General features: G+C 47.8%; 1 protein-coding gene across 1 annotated transcript; it reads left to right on the top strand.

Moving 5' to 3' along the window:
* Positions 1–4,011: 4,011 nt before the first annotated feature.
* Positions 4,012–11,581, top strand: PKDREJ (polycystin family receptor for egg jelly). Its single transcript, XM_044678816.1, has one exon. It carries the CDS (start codon positions 4,012–4,014, stop codon positions 11,563–11,565), a length of 7,554 nt encoding a protein of 2,517 aa, XP_044534751.1. The 3' UTR covers positions 11,566–11,581.
* The last annotated feature ends 6,061 nt before the right edge of the window (positions 11,582–17,642 follow it).

Below are 17,642 nucleotides of genomic sequence, written 5' to 3'. Positions count from 1 at the left end.
GGGACTGGGTTGGCTGGGGGGCGGGGTTCGGTCAGACTCCGCCCTCTCGTCTCCCACCCCCGCGCCTCCTCTTAGTGGCTTCCCACCTGGTTGACCCTGGGCAAGTCATTTTCCTCCTCTGCACTTCAATTTCTTTATCTGCCCAGGGGGGTGGATTGTCTCAACTGAAAGGCCCACCCCCTTACTCAGGAGGCAGTCAGTGGAACGCGCTTTGGTCGCACTCGGTGGACGGAGTCTTCCAGTGAAGCTGGAAGGGGCCCTCTGCGGCTGATAGAAATCCAGTCCCTCCTGTTACAGTGGAGGAAACCGAGGAAGAACACGACTTGCCCGAGGGGGGCAGGGAGGTGGCCCTTGAAGCCAAGTGTTCCATACTTGAGGCAGCCGGTTCCTTGGCTCAGGGCTAGCTTCTTCAGAGGCAGGAGACTCACACATACACACACACACACTTGGTGGCTCTGGGCCACTGGGCGGAGGGGAAGACTCCTCTTAGAATTCCGAGGTATAGAGCAGAGTCATTTGCATTGGGGAAGAGAGTTTCCTCTCCGGGAGTCCCCTCTGCTGCCGTCATCACAAGGCACCCGAAGAACCTCCCCAAGGGGGCAGCTAGTGCACAGAGCGATAGATCTGGGGGGCGGGACAACCTGGGTTCAAATTTGGCCTCAGACATGCTAGCGATTGCTCCCCTGGGAAAGACACTTAGGACGGATTGCCTAGCTCTTGCCACTCTTCTGTCTTAGAATTGATATTGAGACAGAAAGTAAGGGTTAACCCCCCCCCCCATCAAACCTCCCTCTGCTTTGTCTCCCCACCCCACCGCTATCCCGCTTCCCTAGCCCTCCCACCCCGCACCTCACGGGAGTCTCCCTTTCTCCCCTCTCCTTCAGAGTGCTCGCCCCATCCACCCTTCTCTGCCCTTTCTCTCCCCTTCCTTCTCTCTCCCTTATCCCTTCATCCCTCTTTCTTCCTCGTCCCTCTGTCCCCCATCCTCCCCCTCCCCTCCCCAGCGCCCCCGTTTTCTTTTCTTTTTTTTCCCTTTCCTTTTCTCCTCCCGCGGGCTGCACCGAGAGGGGCGGGAAGGAGAGACACACCTCCCCGAAGCTGGCGTTAGGATTGGCTGCGGTGGAGGGGCTGGCGTTTGGCGGGGCTGAGAGGTGGGGTGGGACCTAGACTGTGGAGCTGGAGGACAGATCACGCGGAGTCGGACCCAGGGGGATGGGCGAGCTGAGCCGGGCTCTGGGGGTGCCCTTGGGCGGAAGAGGCGCTGGCCGCGACATCAGCCCAACTGTATTCATCCCTTCCTGCCTTTCACTTGCCCGCTCTGTGCCTCAAACGTGGATCTGGCTCGCGTGCTCCTCCCCCTCCCCCAAGAGACCCCGGGACGGCTCACTTCCGACCTAGAGGCGCCTCCGCCCCGCGGCCTCCGGATCCGAGCTGAGCCCCTTCTTCCCTCCGTTAGTCACAGGCTGGGTGCCCCCAGGATGAAGGCAAGAGCTTGGTACCACCGTGTGAGGGACCTCCACTGCTTCCGGGTCCCGCGATTTCTAAAGCCCCAGCCTAGCCTGAACCTGGGACTCTAAAGTGAGCGCCCAAGGAGACGGAACTGTCACGTGAAAGGGCCCAGAGGGAGGGGCAGCAGAGGGATTTCTCGGGCTGCTCTCCAGCCCGGTGACCTTGAGCTCCTGTGATCAGTCCTAAGGAAGAATCCGTCCCTTTTCCAAAGCCTTTCCTCCCAAACAGCTCAGTATGGGAGTTCGTGTCAGCCTGTAAGGGTACTCCCCTGCAGGCCTGGTTACAGACCCCATTTGACAGGTGGGGAAACTGAGGCCCACAGGAGAGAACGCTCATGGCCCAGGCCACTCACAGCTGCTATTAAGTGAGTGGATGCTCTGGGAAGTGAACTTGGTGCCAACTCAGAGCTCTTTCCATGAGATTAGCCTCAGCCTCAGAGCCAGTATTGTCCCTCTCTGGGCCTCCGTTCCTTCACCTGGGGAGTGCCATGAGGCTTAAGTTGGGTCCCAGGCCCCTGCCAGGGTGACTGACCAAGCAATGACTTGCCCAGCACGAGACTGGCATCTATGACTAGGCACAAGGAGGGGAGGGCCCTGGAAGTGTGGGAAAGGGGGAGGTGAGTGGGAGGGAGTGGGACAAGGCTGACAGGGTGCCCAGAAGGCCTGGACTGCAAACCAGAGTGGGAAAGGGGGGTGAAGGGCATTGGAGGAGAGAGCCAAGAAGACTGAAGGGCATTGCAGAGAAAAGCAGGTGCCAGGGATGGCAGGCAGGGGTGGATGGGGAGGGGTTTGACACCAATTGAGCAGCCAGCCCCTGCCCTGCCTGGCCCCTGCCCTTGTGGCCTTCAGCCCGAGGAGCAGCCTGTTCCCAGCCTCAGCTGCTTGTGGCTCAGGGTAGGGAAGAGCTGAGGGACCCATGCTGCCTATGGATTGCCAGCTGGCTGGACCCCAGCCAGAGGAGGGGGAGGGAAACATTGCCCTCCAGCCAATGGAAAGAGATCAGCCTCCCTCCTGTTCTCCCCTTTCCCCCCCACCCCACCCCACCCCCAGTGGCTCAGTGTTCCTCTACACCCATGAAGCTAGTTGACAGTCAGGAAAGGGTGCTAAAGATGATTGGTGGGGCTTTCCTTGGGAAAGGAGCAGTGGGCTCATTCTCCCTCCCCACCTCTTTTTCCTGCCTTTCCTCCTCCTTCCCCTCTTTCCTCCTTCCTCTGTCTTCCCCCTCCTCATTCCCTTGTCTTCCTCCTCCTCCCCCTGCCTTCCTTCTTCCCTCCACCTCCTTTGATTTGTAGTCACAGGATGCCTAAAGTAAAGGCAAAGGAAAGAGCCACTGGGCAGAACACTATGTTGGGAGGGTAGGGGAGTGAGGGGTGAGGAGGCCAAGGGCCACCTGGGGAGGGGGGACAGGAGAAAGAGAGGCCTGTGCAGGACAGGAGGCTCAGGTTGTACTTTTGTAAGGGAGATGGTGGTACCCTCAGTGCCCTGGAACTTTGACGGGTCTACAACTCACTTCAGGGCCAGAATGAGGGAGAGCATTTTCCTCCCGTGATCTCCTTGATTTCCCAGAAGCCTGGGGAAGAGAGGCCAGGCCTACAGATGAGGAAACTGTAGCCAGGGAAATGAGACCAGAGCCCCATGGCTTATCCCTAGCACTTGTCCTACTCCTTAGCATGGGGGCTCTAAGCAGACTGTTGAACGTCCTCTATAAAATGACTGTATCTATCAGTGCAGAAATCTGCCCCTTCACACTGTCGCCTCAATGTCCTCATCTGTAAAATGGGCTGGAGAAGGAAATGACAAACCACTCCAGCATCTCTGCCAAGAAACCCTCAAAGGGCAAAGAACCCGACACAAGTGGATTGACTGCCGAGCCACAAGGAGAATCAGGTCCTAAACCCTCAAGTGCCTATTGTGTGCGGGGCACTGGTTCAGGGCGGGGGAACACACAGACAGAATGAAAGAGGCACGAAACCGGGCAGATGCCAAGTCCCTCCGCGAATCTGGTAGCAGCACTTCAATACGGAAAAGCCAACATGCCCAAAGGAGGTTGGCAGTGCAGACGAGAGCAATGGAGGAGCAGGGAAGGTGCTCCTGGAGCTGCATCTTTAAAGAGGAGGAGGCTCCTCGGTGCACTGGTTTGGAGGAGGGTCTCTGAGGCCCGCCACAGTCCAGCTCGGTTCTGCGCTTGGAGGCGGGAGGCTGGGCTCCGCGTGTGCGTGAAGATCGAGGGGAGGCGCCCGGAGTTCGGAGGTCTTTCTTCCCTCTGTTAGGGAGAACAGGTGGGGCGCTGACCCCGCGGGGTTCTGAAGTCCTCGGCTTCTCCCTGGCGACAGTGGGCGCGGGGCTCGCGGGTCGGTAGCCCGCGTGTCGGTAGCCCGCGTGCCTCAGGGAGACACGCAGACGCGGACTCACACGCGTACTCGCCCAGGTATTCGCACACGCCCACCGCAGGAGGCGGACGTTGGCCCAGCGCCTCGGGAGCGGGTCTAGCTAGGCTGGGAGGATGCTGAGAGCAGGAGCACTCCTTTGCCTCTTGGTGCTGCTGCTGCCGCTGCCGCTCCCCAGGAGCTCCCCCAGCGATGAGCCTGCTCCTCCAGCTCCAGCCCGTCAGGCCTCCAGGCAGAGCCTCCACAGGCGCCTCCAAGTTGTCCTTTTGCCCTCCCCAGGGTCCCCCCGGGGCCCCAAGTTCATCCCCAACCCTCGCCCAGGGCCCAATTTGGGGTTCCCTTTAGGCCGGGACCCTGAGCCTGCACCTGACCCTGTAGCCGCCTCTGATTGGGGCTCCAAATGGGACCTGGCTCTAGGCTCCATGCCAGCTCCAGGCCCAGGTTGCCAGGGTGCCCCCTGCCCTCCCCTCCCTCCCCACTTCAAAGGGAGATCAGGTCCCAGCTCTGTTCCCGGGGGGCCTGCAGAGGCTGCCTTGCTCCATATTCTCAGTGCTAGTTCCCTTCCCCTTTCCCAGAGGTGCTTTGGGGCTCTCCACCTCTCTTGGGGCCTCCAGGCCAGCGGGTCCAAGCTGACCTTCAGGCTGTACCAGCCCCAGGGCCGAGGCCACTGCCAGGTCTGGAAAGTGACCTGCAACCCTTATCTCGGGGCTGGTGGCCTCTTCTGTAGCCCTGGCCTAGGAGCCCCCAAGTGGACACTGGCCCAATTCCTCTTGCCAGGCCGGGGTTGGGCCTGGGGCTCACGCCAGGTCATTGGGCCAGCCCTGGAAGGAGACCTGCACCTGGTCAACAGCATCCTAGGCTTCCGAGTGAGGAGTGGCACTCTGAGCCTGAATCTCCTACAGGCCCAGACTGGCTCCTATGGACATGGCATCTATTACTCCAGGGCAGCCCCAGGCCATGGCAGGGCTTGGCAGGCCCAGACCCATCTCATTTTCTATCAACAGCAAGGCCTGTCCTGGCTGTTTGCCTTGGATCGCTGGCACCGTCTGAGTGTGCATCTCTCTCTCAGCCCCAAAGGGGTGGCCTTCTTTGGGATCAGGCCCCCCAGAGACCTGGAAGTGCACTTTTTCAACAGCAGCCCCTTGAAGGCCAATGGACCCTTCTACCTGCTGTGGTTCATCCCCTTACAGCATCCTCTCCTGGCTCCCCAGTGGACTTTTCGCCTGCAGCTCCCTGGGACCAGCCTCGGGCTCAACCGGACATACACGTACCAGGATCGGATCCCGAGCGCCTCCCGCTTCATGCGTCGCTCGGTCTTGCCATTCCACCCTGACGGCTATGCGGGCTTCGTGGAGAAAGCCGAGTGCACCAGCAGCGGCCTGGAGCCAGTCATCTTAGAAGCCTCCTTGGACAAGTATGGCTCCAAAGTGCTCAAGACATCCGTAGCGTGTGTGAAGAACCCTTGCTCCATCAAAAAGGTGATAATCTATACGGGTCCCTTAGTTAACAGAGGCCAGTTTGAGATTTATCAAAACTTCACTGCTTACGCAGATTTCCAATGTCCCGAGCCCTATAACATGTCCCACCAGTGGTCTGTCTTTAGCGAACTTACTAATGGAATTGTTACGTGGGGATTAAGAAAACCAGTTCGTGCAGCCTGGATCGACGCGGCCAAAGAGGGCTACATAGTCGTTCCAGTGAATACCTTGGCACCGGAGGAGTATAAATTGCAATACAAGCTGACCATCACCACTGCTGACAAGAAGTCGGTATCATCCTCTACCTTTACACATTTTAGGGTTAGTAAACAACCCCTGACTGCCAACATTGAAGGAGGGCTTGCCCGCTCGGTGCCTTTCAATGAGAGATGGGTTTTGAATGGGTCAAACTCCTCAGACCCCACAGCTTCTAAACCTACTGAGAACCTGATGTACCGCTGGTACTGTACCACCAACTATACCCACCTCGAATCTAGGAACCTCCCCGTCTGGAGCACAGATACCTGCCTTCCTCAGCTGTCAAATCTGAGGTGGTTTGATGCAAGGGATGCTGTGGTTCCCGTGTTACCAGAAACACTCCAGGGCAACCGGACTTACTATTTCGTCCTGCTGGTTATAAAGGATCAGCGGCTAGCGTATGCGTTTCAGAATGTCACCGTATTGCCGAGCCCTCCACCGAGAATAGACTTCTCCTGTATTGAAAATTGTGGCAAGAACTTAGTTTTAACAGATCGCTTTTCCTTGTCTGGCGCGTGCCCAGACTGTGGGGTCAGGCCTATGGAGTATTTGTGGTCGATCGTGGACGCTGCGAAGAGGGAAATTCCATTTGATTGGACACACTGGAGCACTACTGGAAGGGCCAGTAGTTACCTGTCGATTAAAGCTTACGCTTTTAAGGATTTTCAAGACAAGACGTGTTCTGTTTTTCTCCATACATCAGGTTGGGGCGGAAACTTCTTAGTGGCTAACCATTCCTTTTATGTCAATTCTCCACCGCGCAACGGTTACTGTGACATTCGCCCCAACAAAGGCATTGCCCTGCTAACCAGATTTGTGGTCCGCTGTAGGAGCTTCATAGATGAGAACTTACCTCTGCATTTTAAAATCATAGCTTCGAATTTCTGGGGTGTGGATAATATCAGTTCTATAGTTGACAATACTCTGGGGACTGTGATGTACTTTGGGATTAAATCTGTGACTCCTCCTTCTTTTCTTCCTATTGGGATGCCAGTCAATCACTACTTGGTGACGATATATGCTCAGGTCTACGATTCTCTGGGGACCTTCTCCCAAGTGACCCTGCATGCCACTGTGAATTCTCCCCTGGGCAGAGCCTCCCCCAAAACTGTGTTGAATTACCTGTCAAGCCTCACTCAGAACACACCTGGTACAACGATGACCGCTCTGTTTCAGAAAGGAGAGTTTGTCCAAGCAGGTTATCTCGCCTATCTGGTGGTTTCCCTTTTGAATGATGTGAAACCTCCACCCAGCTTAGAAGCACAATACTCGGAAATCCAACGTCGCCTCTTCAACATTTCCAGGGTCCTACCCATCAACACCTTGGAGGAAATTAACCAAGTGACCGTAATGACTATGGGGCTCACCCAGAAAGGGCCTGGCTTGACTACAGAGGTCCAGGAGGTGGCCACCAGCAGGCTAATAGAAGTAAACTATGCACTGAAGAGATACAGGGAAAAGGAAAAAAAATTCCGTTCGGAACAAATAGAAATAGTGAGTACCGGCATCTCGTCCAGTTTGTCTAATATCCTCAAAAGCGAGATCGAAGTGGACAGGATTAACAAGACTCTCCATGTGGCAGAACTGCTAGCGAGTACAGTTTTAGCTGTTAAATTCCCCGGGGAGTGCGAGACAGTCATAACATCCCCAAGCCTCAGAATAAGTGTCAGGAAGGATGAGAAGCATCATCTCGACAAGGCCTTCTTAGCCAAAAAAGACTGCCAGAATTGCTTTTACCCAACGTTGAGAAAAAACGACTCTGCGTACTTGGCCAAAGGCGGTCCCATTTCTACTGCGTTTTATGAGTTTAAGGAAGGGCCTTTCGCTGGGCTCGGTGAAGGTAAAGGCCCCTCTACGGATGTGGTCGGCTTCCAGATGAACGAGATCACAGAGAACGGGACCATCCGGGAGGTCATCCCAGATCTTGTGGAAGTCTTTATCCTCAGGAAAAACTTGTCGGGGGCTGCCTTTAACATCACTGTGGGACCGGACAAAGACCTCCCCAGGACGACCTCGGGAGTCTTCTCTTTTCTGGTGTTTGGAACGTATGAAGAGGTCCTCCTCGAGATCATCACGGAAGTAAGGGTCATGTTCAAGGTTTTAATCTATAAGGGAAACAACGTCACCAACAAGCTCCCGATTGCTTCCTTCTTGGTTCCCGCTGACCTGCCACCAGTGGCAAATGAGAGTAAGCTCTTTGACCCTGCCTGCAAAGTCAAGTTCAAGGTCCCTCGCCTCATTTGCCTCAGTCAATCCCTGCTTGAAGCTACAGCCCAAGACGGCTTTGCCTCCAACTGGAGCGTCTCGGTGGTGTTACAGGCTCCCCCTATTGTCATGTCGCCAAATTACCAACTGGTGAATATTTCTGTTTTCATGGCAGAGTGTCTGAACATGGACGGAGTTGAGAAAGAGTGGGGCAAGGAAGACTGCAAGGTGGGGGACAAAACCAGCTGGTGGAGAATCCATTGCATCTGTCAGATAAAGTCCAAGCCCAGGAATGAAAGCAAGCCCGACGAGCCATTGGACGCCATATCGAGAATCAAATACCTGTCTGCCCGCATGATCGTGATCCCTAACAGCATTGACCTGCGAATGGAAATCCTCAAGACCGTTCCCCAGAACCCAGTGGCCGTCTTCACTGTGGTCCTCATCATTTTCACCTACCTGGTGCTGGCTTTCTGGGCCCTGCACAAAGATGAATCAGACAGGATTCGCCGAGAACATGTGATCCTCCTTCCCGACAATGACCCTTATGATCATATTTGCTACCTGGTGACCTTCTACACGGGCAGCCGCCTGGGTGCTGGGACCAAGGCCGATGTCTTCGTCCAGCTCCTGGGGAAGGATGCCTCCAGTGATGTGCACTGCCTGAGTCACCCCAGCTTTACCACCTTCTCCAGGGGCAGCACTGACTCTTTCCTACTGACAACTAGAAGTGACCTGGGGGACCTGCGGGCCATCCGGGTGTGGCACAACAACGAAGGCAGCCACCCCAGCTGGTACCTGAGCAGAGTTAAGGTGGAGAACATCTTCAACAGGGACATCTGGTTCTTCTTGTGCAGGTCGTGGCTCTCCATCAGCAAGTCCCTGGAGCAGACCTTTCCAGTGGCTGACAAGGGGCAGCCCATCAACAAGAATGACTTCTTCCAAATCTTTTCCTCAGACAACCTGGGCACCAGCCACCTCTGGCTGTCTGTCTTTGCCAGCGTGGTCACGGGGCCATTCAACCGGCTCCAGCGGCTGTCCTGCTGCCTGACTCTGCTCATGAACACTCTGCTGTGTAACATCATGTTCTTCAACATGGAGGGCGAAGTAGAGGTCTATCCCAGGGAGCTGAAGTTGCTGCGGACAATAATGAGGGGGATCGAGAGTGCGCTGATTTGCGAGCCCATGCAGATCGTCCTTGCTTCCTTGTTCACCTACTCCCACAGGAGGGTCAAACCAGTGGCTGTTACCCAGGTGGCTCCCCACGTTCACCCCTTCGTGAAGTCTCCCTTCCAAAACTGGAAAGAGCGCCTAGAACTGTGGTACAGCCTCGAGACGGCCCGCAAGCAGGCTCTGGGTGATGGCGTCCTCAGAAAAAAGCAGGCCTCTGGGAGCAACGTTACAATTCCTGAGGCAGCAGCCAATGCTATCACGGAAACCAAGGGGAAGCCCCCCAGCTCTGCAGCTTTTCTGGAGAAGAACGTGACTGGCACGAAGGCTGCGGATGTAGCAATAAGCAAGGAGGAGCAGACTTCTGAAGGGTCCCTGGGTTCATCAGCCTCTTTGGTAAGAAGAAGCAACGCACCAAAGGAGGGCCAAGAAGTAGAGCCTGCTTCAGGAGAGTCCCCAGAAACGAGTTCCAAAAAAGTGCTGCTTTTCGAAGCTAAGCCTCGCTTTTTATTCCACTGGTGGTGCATCTATGTGGCCTGGCTCTTGGTCATTGGCAGTACTGGTGTGTCCTCCTTTTTCATTATCATGTATGGATTAACATATGGATATGAGAAATCAATGAGCTGGCTTATTACTTCCGCAACTTCCCTGTTTGAGTCGATATTTATCATCCAGATAGCCAAGATACTGCTCGTGTCCGGAATCAGGTCAAGTAGGACCAAGTATTGTACGAACATTCCATGGACCACCAGATATAATTTCATTGAGATCCGACTTCAAGGGCTTGACTTGAATGCTGATGAATCAAGAGAGCTGCACTATGAAATCATCCGGGTGCGAGGCACAAGGATGTACCAACCATTAGTCCAAGATGAGATCAGAATATTCAGAAGAAGGAAGAAAATTAGGGACAGGGCACTCATGTTTTTGAAGAATATCATCAGCCATTTAATCTTTCTGACTCTCTTGTTATGCAGCATCTCTGTAGCTAGGCCCTGCCACAGCTTCCACCACAACCAAGCCATGCAGAATCAATTCTCCTTGAACCTCACCACCATCACCGAACTGGGGGACGTCTACAAGTGGCTCACTGGAGTCTGGCTGCCCTTGATCCACAATGATGAGAAGCCAACTTTTCTCTCTAACAGCTGGTCCAAAATTCTTGGCTTTCCCAAGATGAGACAAGTGAGGGCCAAGTCCATCATAAGAGAGTGTTTTCTCTCTGGCACCATGGTTGATAGGTTAATGAAAAAAGGCATCCGCTGCCATAGCCAGTACAGCCAGGTCATGGAGGATCAGAAAAATTATGGCAGATTGTGGAGTACCCGCAGTAAATTTTCTCTGGATCCAAGGCCAGTCAGCTTCATGTATGAGCCAAATCTCGGGAAATGGAACTATTATTCCTACGGATTGTCTCATGTCTATGGATCAGGGGGGTACGCGTTTTATTTCTTCCCCAAGCAGCAGCAGTATAATTCTACCACACGGCTGCAGGAACTTCAAGAAGGCCGGTGGCTCGATGAAAAGACATGGGCCGTGATCCTGGAGCTGACCACCTTTAATTCGGACACAAGTTTATTTTGTACCATCTCGATTGTCTTTGAAGCGTCCCCACTCGGGGTCATCAATCCAAGCCTGGCCGTCCACTCATTTGGTCTCCCCCTCTCCTATAGGGGGAGCCATCTTGAGATGTATCTGTATGGAGTTGCCCTCGTATTTATCGTGCTGTTTCTAATCGATGAAGCCGTCATCATCTACTGGGAAAAGGAGAACTACGTCAAGAATGTTTTCAATTTCCTTAGCCTTGGCCTCAAGTTAATGTTTCTCACACTTATTTTGCTTTTTTTTGTGAAGTTCAGGTTGGTCAAGGACCTCCTTGATTTTTACCTTCAGAACCCAGATGGTTTCACTCCATTTCATGTAATTTCCCTTGTTGATCAGGGCCTGGGCATCATTCTAGGCTTCCTGGGCTTCCTGACCATTCTGAAGACACTGACATATTCAAGATTCTTCTATGATGTACGGCTGGCCCAGACAGCCATCTTGGCGGCCCTCCCAGGCATCTTCCATATGGCCCTGCTTGTGGGAGTGTACATCTTTATGTATGTGACCTTTGGCTATCTTGTGTTTGGCCAGCACGAATGGCACTATAGCAATCTCATCCATTCCACCCAGACCATTTTCTCCTACTGTGTTTCAGCCTTCAGGGACACTGCATTTTTAAATAAGGAGGTCCTTGGGGGTCTGTTCCTGGCCTCATTTATGCTAGTGATGATCTGTGTCTTAATTAACTTGTTCCAGGCTGTGATTCTGTCCACCTACGAGGAGATGAGACAGCTTGTATATGAGGAGCCGGCGGCAGAAGTAGAGGCAATGACCTTTCTCTTTCACGAGGCCAGGAATCTTTGGCGCTCCCTCACTTGCCGGGCACCTTTCCGGGAGCAGCCCACCTACTTCAGTGATATGCTCTACGGCCATCCAGGGAGTCAAAGGCACCAGCGCTTGGGGCTTAAAAGCAGAAACATCAATGGAAAAAGGGTGACATATGTGGCGGTATGAAGGGGAGTCATTTCGAGTCTCTGCCAGCCCTTTGCATGAATGAGCAGTCCCTTAAGTGCTCTAACAGGTTGGGTGGCCCTCTCCCAACACCAGTCCTTGGCCTTGGGTCCCCAGATCCCTGAACTCAAGTGGGAGATTTCTTTCAGGGTAAGAGGACAACTAAGGATGCTTAGAAATATGTGACTTGGGAGAGATTATCTTCTTTGAAACAAGTACCATAGGGCTGTACAGAACTCCAAACAATTGTCTGTCAATCCTAGGGAAAGTCACCTTAGCTGGTTCTGTCACTGCCCATCCCTCTGCATGTTGCACAAAAGCTGTGAGCCTACAATTCTGCCAGCTCTAGTGTCCCTTCATATAAGGACATTTTTCCTGCCAAAGCACAATCCTGAGGGGTCCCCAGAGGCACAGGGCTTGATCAGGGGCTCCCCAAAGGACTCCGGGACCACGGAGAGCTTCCAAAATAGGCTAGGACAATCAAACTTCCTCAATGGGCAGATAGATCCAGAGCAAGAGTGATAGCAATGGAAGTTTTGAGACATTATGGCCTCTTTTTCTGGAAGGCTGAGGGGACTAGGGGGCTCAAGCCATGCATAGAATTAATTGGGCAAACATCCACCCTATTCCTGGCTAAATTCTTTGTTACATGTTTTCTAATTCAATAAAAAACAGTGTCTTGGTAGTTTGATAGTATGGCACTGAATGAGTAAATTAATTTGGGTAGGATTGTCATTTTTAGTATATTAGCTCATCCTAACCATGAGCAATTAATGTTTTTCTGGTTATTTAGAACTAGTTTTAGTTGTGTAGAAAATGTTTTGTAGTCATGTTTATTTAATTCCTGTGTTTGTCTTGGCAAATAAATTTCAAAATATGTTATATTGTCTATGGTGATTTTGAATGGAATTTCTCTTTCTGACCCCCTTTTTAAATTTTTTTTTAGAAAAATTTTCCATGTTTACATGATTCAAGTTTTTACTTTCCCCTTCACCCGCCCTTAAATCCACCCCCTCATAGCCGATGTGCATTTCCACTGGTTTTAACATGTGTCATCGATCAAGACCCATTTCCATATTTTTGATAGTTGTAGTAGAATGTTCATTTCGAGTCTACGTCCCCAATCATGTTCTCATCAACCCATGTGTTCAAGCAGTTGTTTCTCTTCTGTGTTTCCACTCCTGTAGTTCTTCCTCTGAATGTGGATAGCGTTCTTTTCCATAGGTCCCTCATAAATGTCTTGGATCTGCTGCCAGTTCAGAAGTCCATTACATTCAATTTTACCACAGTGTATCAGTCCATTGCCCACTTATAGATTGGAGAATGGCTTGATTTTTTTTTTTTGTATCAGTCTCTGTGTACAATATTCTCCTGGATCTGCTCCTTTCACTCTGCATCAATTTCTAGAGGTCATTCCAGTTCACATGGAGTTCCTCCAGTTTATTATTCCTTTGAGCACAGTAGTATTCCATCACCAGCATATACCACAATTTGTTCAGCCATTCCCCAATTGAAGGGCATAACCTCTTTTTCCAGTTTTTTTGCCACCACAAAGAGTGCCACTATAAATATTTTTGTACATATCTTTCCCCCTATGATCTCTTTGGGGTACAAACCCAGCAATGGTATGGTTGGATCAAAGGGCAGGCATTCTTTTAGCACTCTTTGGGCATAGTTCCAAATTGCCATCCAGAATGGTTGGATTAATTCACAACTCCACCAGGAATGCATTGATGTCCCAATTTTGCCACATCCCCTCCAACATTCATTTCTCTCCCCTACTGTTATTTTAGCCAATCTGCTAGGTGTGAGGTGATACCTCAGAGTTGTTTTGATTTGCATTTCTCTATTAGAGATTTAGAACACTTTCTCATGTGCTTATTGGTAGTTTTGATTTCTTTATCTGAAAATAGCTTATTCATGTCCCTTGCCCACTTATAGATTGGAGAATGGCTGGATTTTTTGGTACAATTGATTTAGCTCCTTGTATATTTGAGTAATTAGACCTTTGTCCGAGTTTTTGTTATAAAGATTTTTCCCAGTTTCCCTTTTGATTTTAGTTGCATTGTTTTTCTTTGTACAAAATATTTTTCATTTAATGTAATCAAAATTATTCATTTTACATTTTGTAATTTTTTCTAATTCTTGCTTGGTTTTTAAATCTTTCGTTTCCCAGAGATCTGACAAGTATACTATTCTGTATTTGCCTAATTTTCTTATAGTTTCCTTCTTTATATTCAAGACATTCACCCATTCTGAATTTATCTTGGTGTAGGGTGTGAGATATTGATCTAGACCTAATCTCTTCCATATTGTTTTCCAATTTTTGTCACATAGTGGATTTTTATCCCAAAAGTTGGGTTCTTTGGTTTATCGACTTTCTTGCTGATGTCACTTACCCCAAGTCTATTCCACTGATCCTCCTTTCTGTCTCTTAGCCAATACCTTATTGTTTTGATGACCGCTGCTTTATAATATAATTTAATACTGCTAGGCCCCCTTTCTTCACATTTTTCTTCATTATTTCCCTTTATATTCTTGATCTTTTGTTCTTCCAAATGAACTTTGTAATAGTTTTTTTTTAATTCACTAAAAAAGTTTCTTGGTAGTTTGATGCATATGGCACTTAACAGGTAAATTAATTTGGGTAGAATGATCATTTTTATTATTGTTACCTCATCCTACCCATGAGCAATCAATGTTTTTCCAATTGTTTAGATCTAGTTTTAATTGTTTGGAAAGTGTTTTGTAGTTGTGTTCCTATAATTCCTTTGTTTGTTTTGGTAGATTCCTAAGTATTTTATATTGTGTAGGGTGATTTTAAAGGGTATTCTCTTCTAACTCTTGCTGCTGAGATGTGTTGGAAATATATAGAAATGCTCATTTATATGCATTTATTTTGTATCCTGCAACTTTGCTAAAGTTGTTGATTATCTCCACTACCTTTTTAGTTGATTCTTTATGATTTTTTAAACAGACCATCATATCATCTGCAAAGAGTGATAGATTGGTCTCCTCACTGCCTATTTTAATACCTTCAATTTCTTTTTTTCTCTAATTGCTACTCCTAGTGTTTCTAGTACAATGTTAAATAATAGAGGTGATAATGGGAATCCTTGTTTCACTCCTGATCTTATTGGGAAGGCTTCTAATTTATCGCCATTGCATATGATGCTTGTTGATGGTTTAAATATGTACTGCTATTTATTATTTTTAGGAAAGGTCCTTCTATTCCTATACTTTCTAGTATTTTCAATAGGATTGTGTGTTGTATTTTGTCAAAAGCTTTTTCTGCATCTATTGAGGTAATCATGTGATTTTTGTTTGTTAGCTTGTTGATATGATCAATTATGTGGATGATTTTCCAAATGTTGAACCATCCTTGCATTCCTGGTATAAATCCCACCTGATCATGATCGATAACCCTCTTGATCGCTTGCTGGAGTCTTTTTACTAGTATTCTATTTAAGATTTTTGCATCTATTTTAATTAGGGAGATTGGTCTATAGTTTTCTTTCTTTGTTTTTGGTCTGCCTGGCTTTGGAATCAGTACCATATTTGTGTCATAAAAGAAATTTGGTAGAACTCCTTCTTTGCTTATTATGTCAAATAATTTTTATAGTATTGAGATTAGTTGTTCTTTGAATGTTTGATAGCATTCACTTGTGAATCCATCAGGCCCTCGGATTTTTTCTTAGGGAGTTCTTTGATGGCTTGTTCAATTTCTTTTTCTGATATGGGATTACTTAAGTATTCTTTTTCTTCTACTGTTAATATAGGCAATTTACATTTTTGTAAATATTCATCCATCTCACCTAGATTGCTATATTTATTGCCATATAATTGGGCAAAATAGTTTTTAATGATTGCCTTGATTTCCTCTTCATTAGAGGTGAAGTCTCCCTTTTCATCTTTCATACTGATGATTTGGTTTTCTTCTTTCCTTTTTTTTATTAGATTTAAATAGATTTATCTATTTTATCTGTTTTTTTCAAAGTTCCAGCTTCTAGTCTTATTTATTCATTCAATAGTTCTTTTACTTTTGATTTTATTAATTTTTCCTTTGATTTTTAGAATTTCTAATTTAGTTTTCATCTGGAGATTTTTAATTTGTTTAGTTTCTAGTTTTTTAAGTTGCATACCCAATTCATTAATCTCTGCCCTCCCTAATTTGCTAATATATGCACTCAAGGATATGAATTTCCCCCTTAGTACTGCTTTGGCTGCACCCCATAGGTTTTGGTAAAAAGTCTCATTGTTGTCATTCTCTTCAATGAAATTATTAATCGTTTCTATGATTTGTTCTTTAACTGACTTATTTTGGAGAATCATATTATTTAATTTCCAATTAGTTTTTGGTTTGCCTCTCCATGTATCCTTGCTAATAACTTTTTTATTGCATTATGATCTAATAAGGTTGCATTTGTTTGCCATGTTTCTATGCCCTAGTACATGGTCAATCTTTGTGAATGTTCCATGTGCTGCTGAAAGAAAGTGTATTCCTTTTTGTCCTTATTTATTTTTCTTCATATATCTATTAACTCTAATTCTTCTATGATTTTATTTACCTCTCTTATCTCTTTCTTATTTATTTTTTGGTTTGATTTATCTAAATCTGTTTGGGGAACTTCATTCAGGTCTCCTACAAGTATAGTTTTTTTTTTTTAAATTTTTTTTTAAACCCTTGTACTTCGGTGTATTGTCTCATAGGTGGAAGATTGGTAAGGGTGGGCAATGGGGGTCAAGTGACTTGCCCAGGGTCACACAGCTGGGAAGTGGCTGAGGCCAGGTTTGAACCTAGGACCTCCTGTCTCTAGGCCTGACTCTCACTCCACTGAGCTACCCAGCTGCCCCCACAAGTATAGTTTTATTATCTATTTCCTCCTTGAGCTCTGCCAGTTTCTGCTTTAGAAATTTAGATGCTATACCATTTGGTGCATACATGTTGAATACTGCTATTTCTTCATTGTTTATACTGCCTTTTATCAGTATGTAATTACCTTCCCTATCTCTTTTAACCAGATGTATTTTTACTTTGGCTTTGTTGGAAATCATGATTGCAATTCCTGTATTCTTTTCCTAAGTTGAAGCCCAATAGATTTTGCTTCAGCCTTTTATTTTTTTACTCTATTGATGTCTACCTGTCTCATGTGTGTTTCTTGTAGACAACATATGGTAGGATTTTGGTTTCTAATCCACTCTGTTAATTGCTTCCATTTTATGTGCTAGTTTATCTCATTCACATTTAGAGTTATAATTATCAACCGTGCATTCCCACTCATTTTGATTCCCTCTCCTTGTCCTACCCTTTCTTCTTTTACTATTTCCTTCTATACCAGTGTTTTGTTTTTTTATCAGTTCCCCTAATCCCTTCCCTTATTGTACTTCCCTTTCTCTCCCCTCCCTTCTTATTTCCCTCTTATTTTTCCTTAAAGCTACTGGGGGGGCACCCTCTCCCTCCCTAGTATTGCTTCCCTCCCCACCAGTCCATTTGTTACCCTTCTCCTTTTCTGTAGGGCATGAATTAATTCTCTGCCTCAATGGATGTGATTGCTCTTCCCTCTTTAAGGTAATTTCATTGCACTTAAGAATTAAGTATTTCCTTTCTCCAACTTCTTTACCTCAGGTTCATTGCACTGAACGTCTCTCCTGTTCATCCCATGTGCTTCTTTATGAAATATAAATTTACTCCATTTTTTCTGTTTCCCCATTTCTCTTAATATTATCTCCTTTTTAAACCTCTAGTTATATATATCTTGACATTTTATACTATACAGTTTGTCCCTGTTCCCTCTAAGTATACTTCTTCTAGCTAATCTGTTGATAATAACAATTTTTAAGAGTTACCAATATCTTCTTTTCTTATAGGGATATAAGTCAATTGAACTTATTGGGTCCCTTAAAGAAAAGATTTTTTTGTTTTTTGGGTTTTTTTCCCCTACTCCCTTATAATTACCTTATGGTGATTCTCTTGAGTTCTGTGTTTGAGCAGAAAACACTCTGTTTAAGTCAGTTTTTTTTCTTTATGAATGCTTGGAAGTCTTTGATTTTGCTGAATGACCATACTTTCCCTTGCAAGA

Source organism: Gracilinanus agilis, chromosome 5, assembly GCF_016433145.1.
Source record: "Gracilinanus agilis isolate LMUSP501 chromosome 5, AgileGrace, whole genome shotgun sequence".
NCBI lineage: Eukaryota > Metazoa > Chordata > Mammalia > Didelphimorphia > Didelphidae > Gracilinanus > Gracilinanus agilis.
The sequence above is the reverse complement of the archived record's forward strand: the minus strand, read 5'-3'. Positions and strand labels throughout refer to the sequence as shown.

Coding starts and splice junctions, on each gene's coding strand:
- PKDREJ (XM_044678816.1), top strand. CDS start 4,012: ATGCTGAGAGCAGGAGCACTCCTTTGCCTCTTGGTGCTGCTGCTGCCG.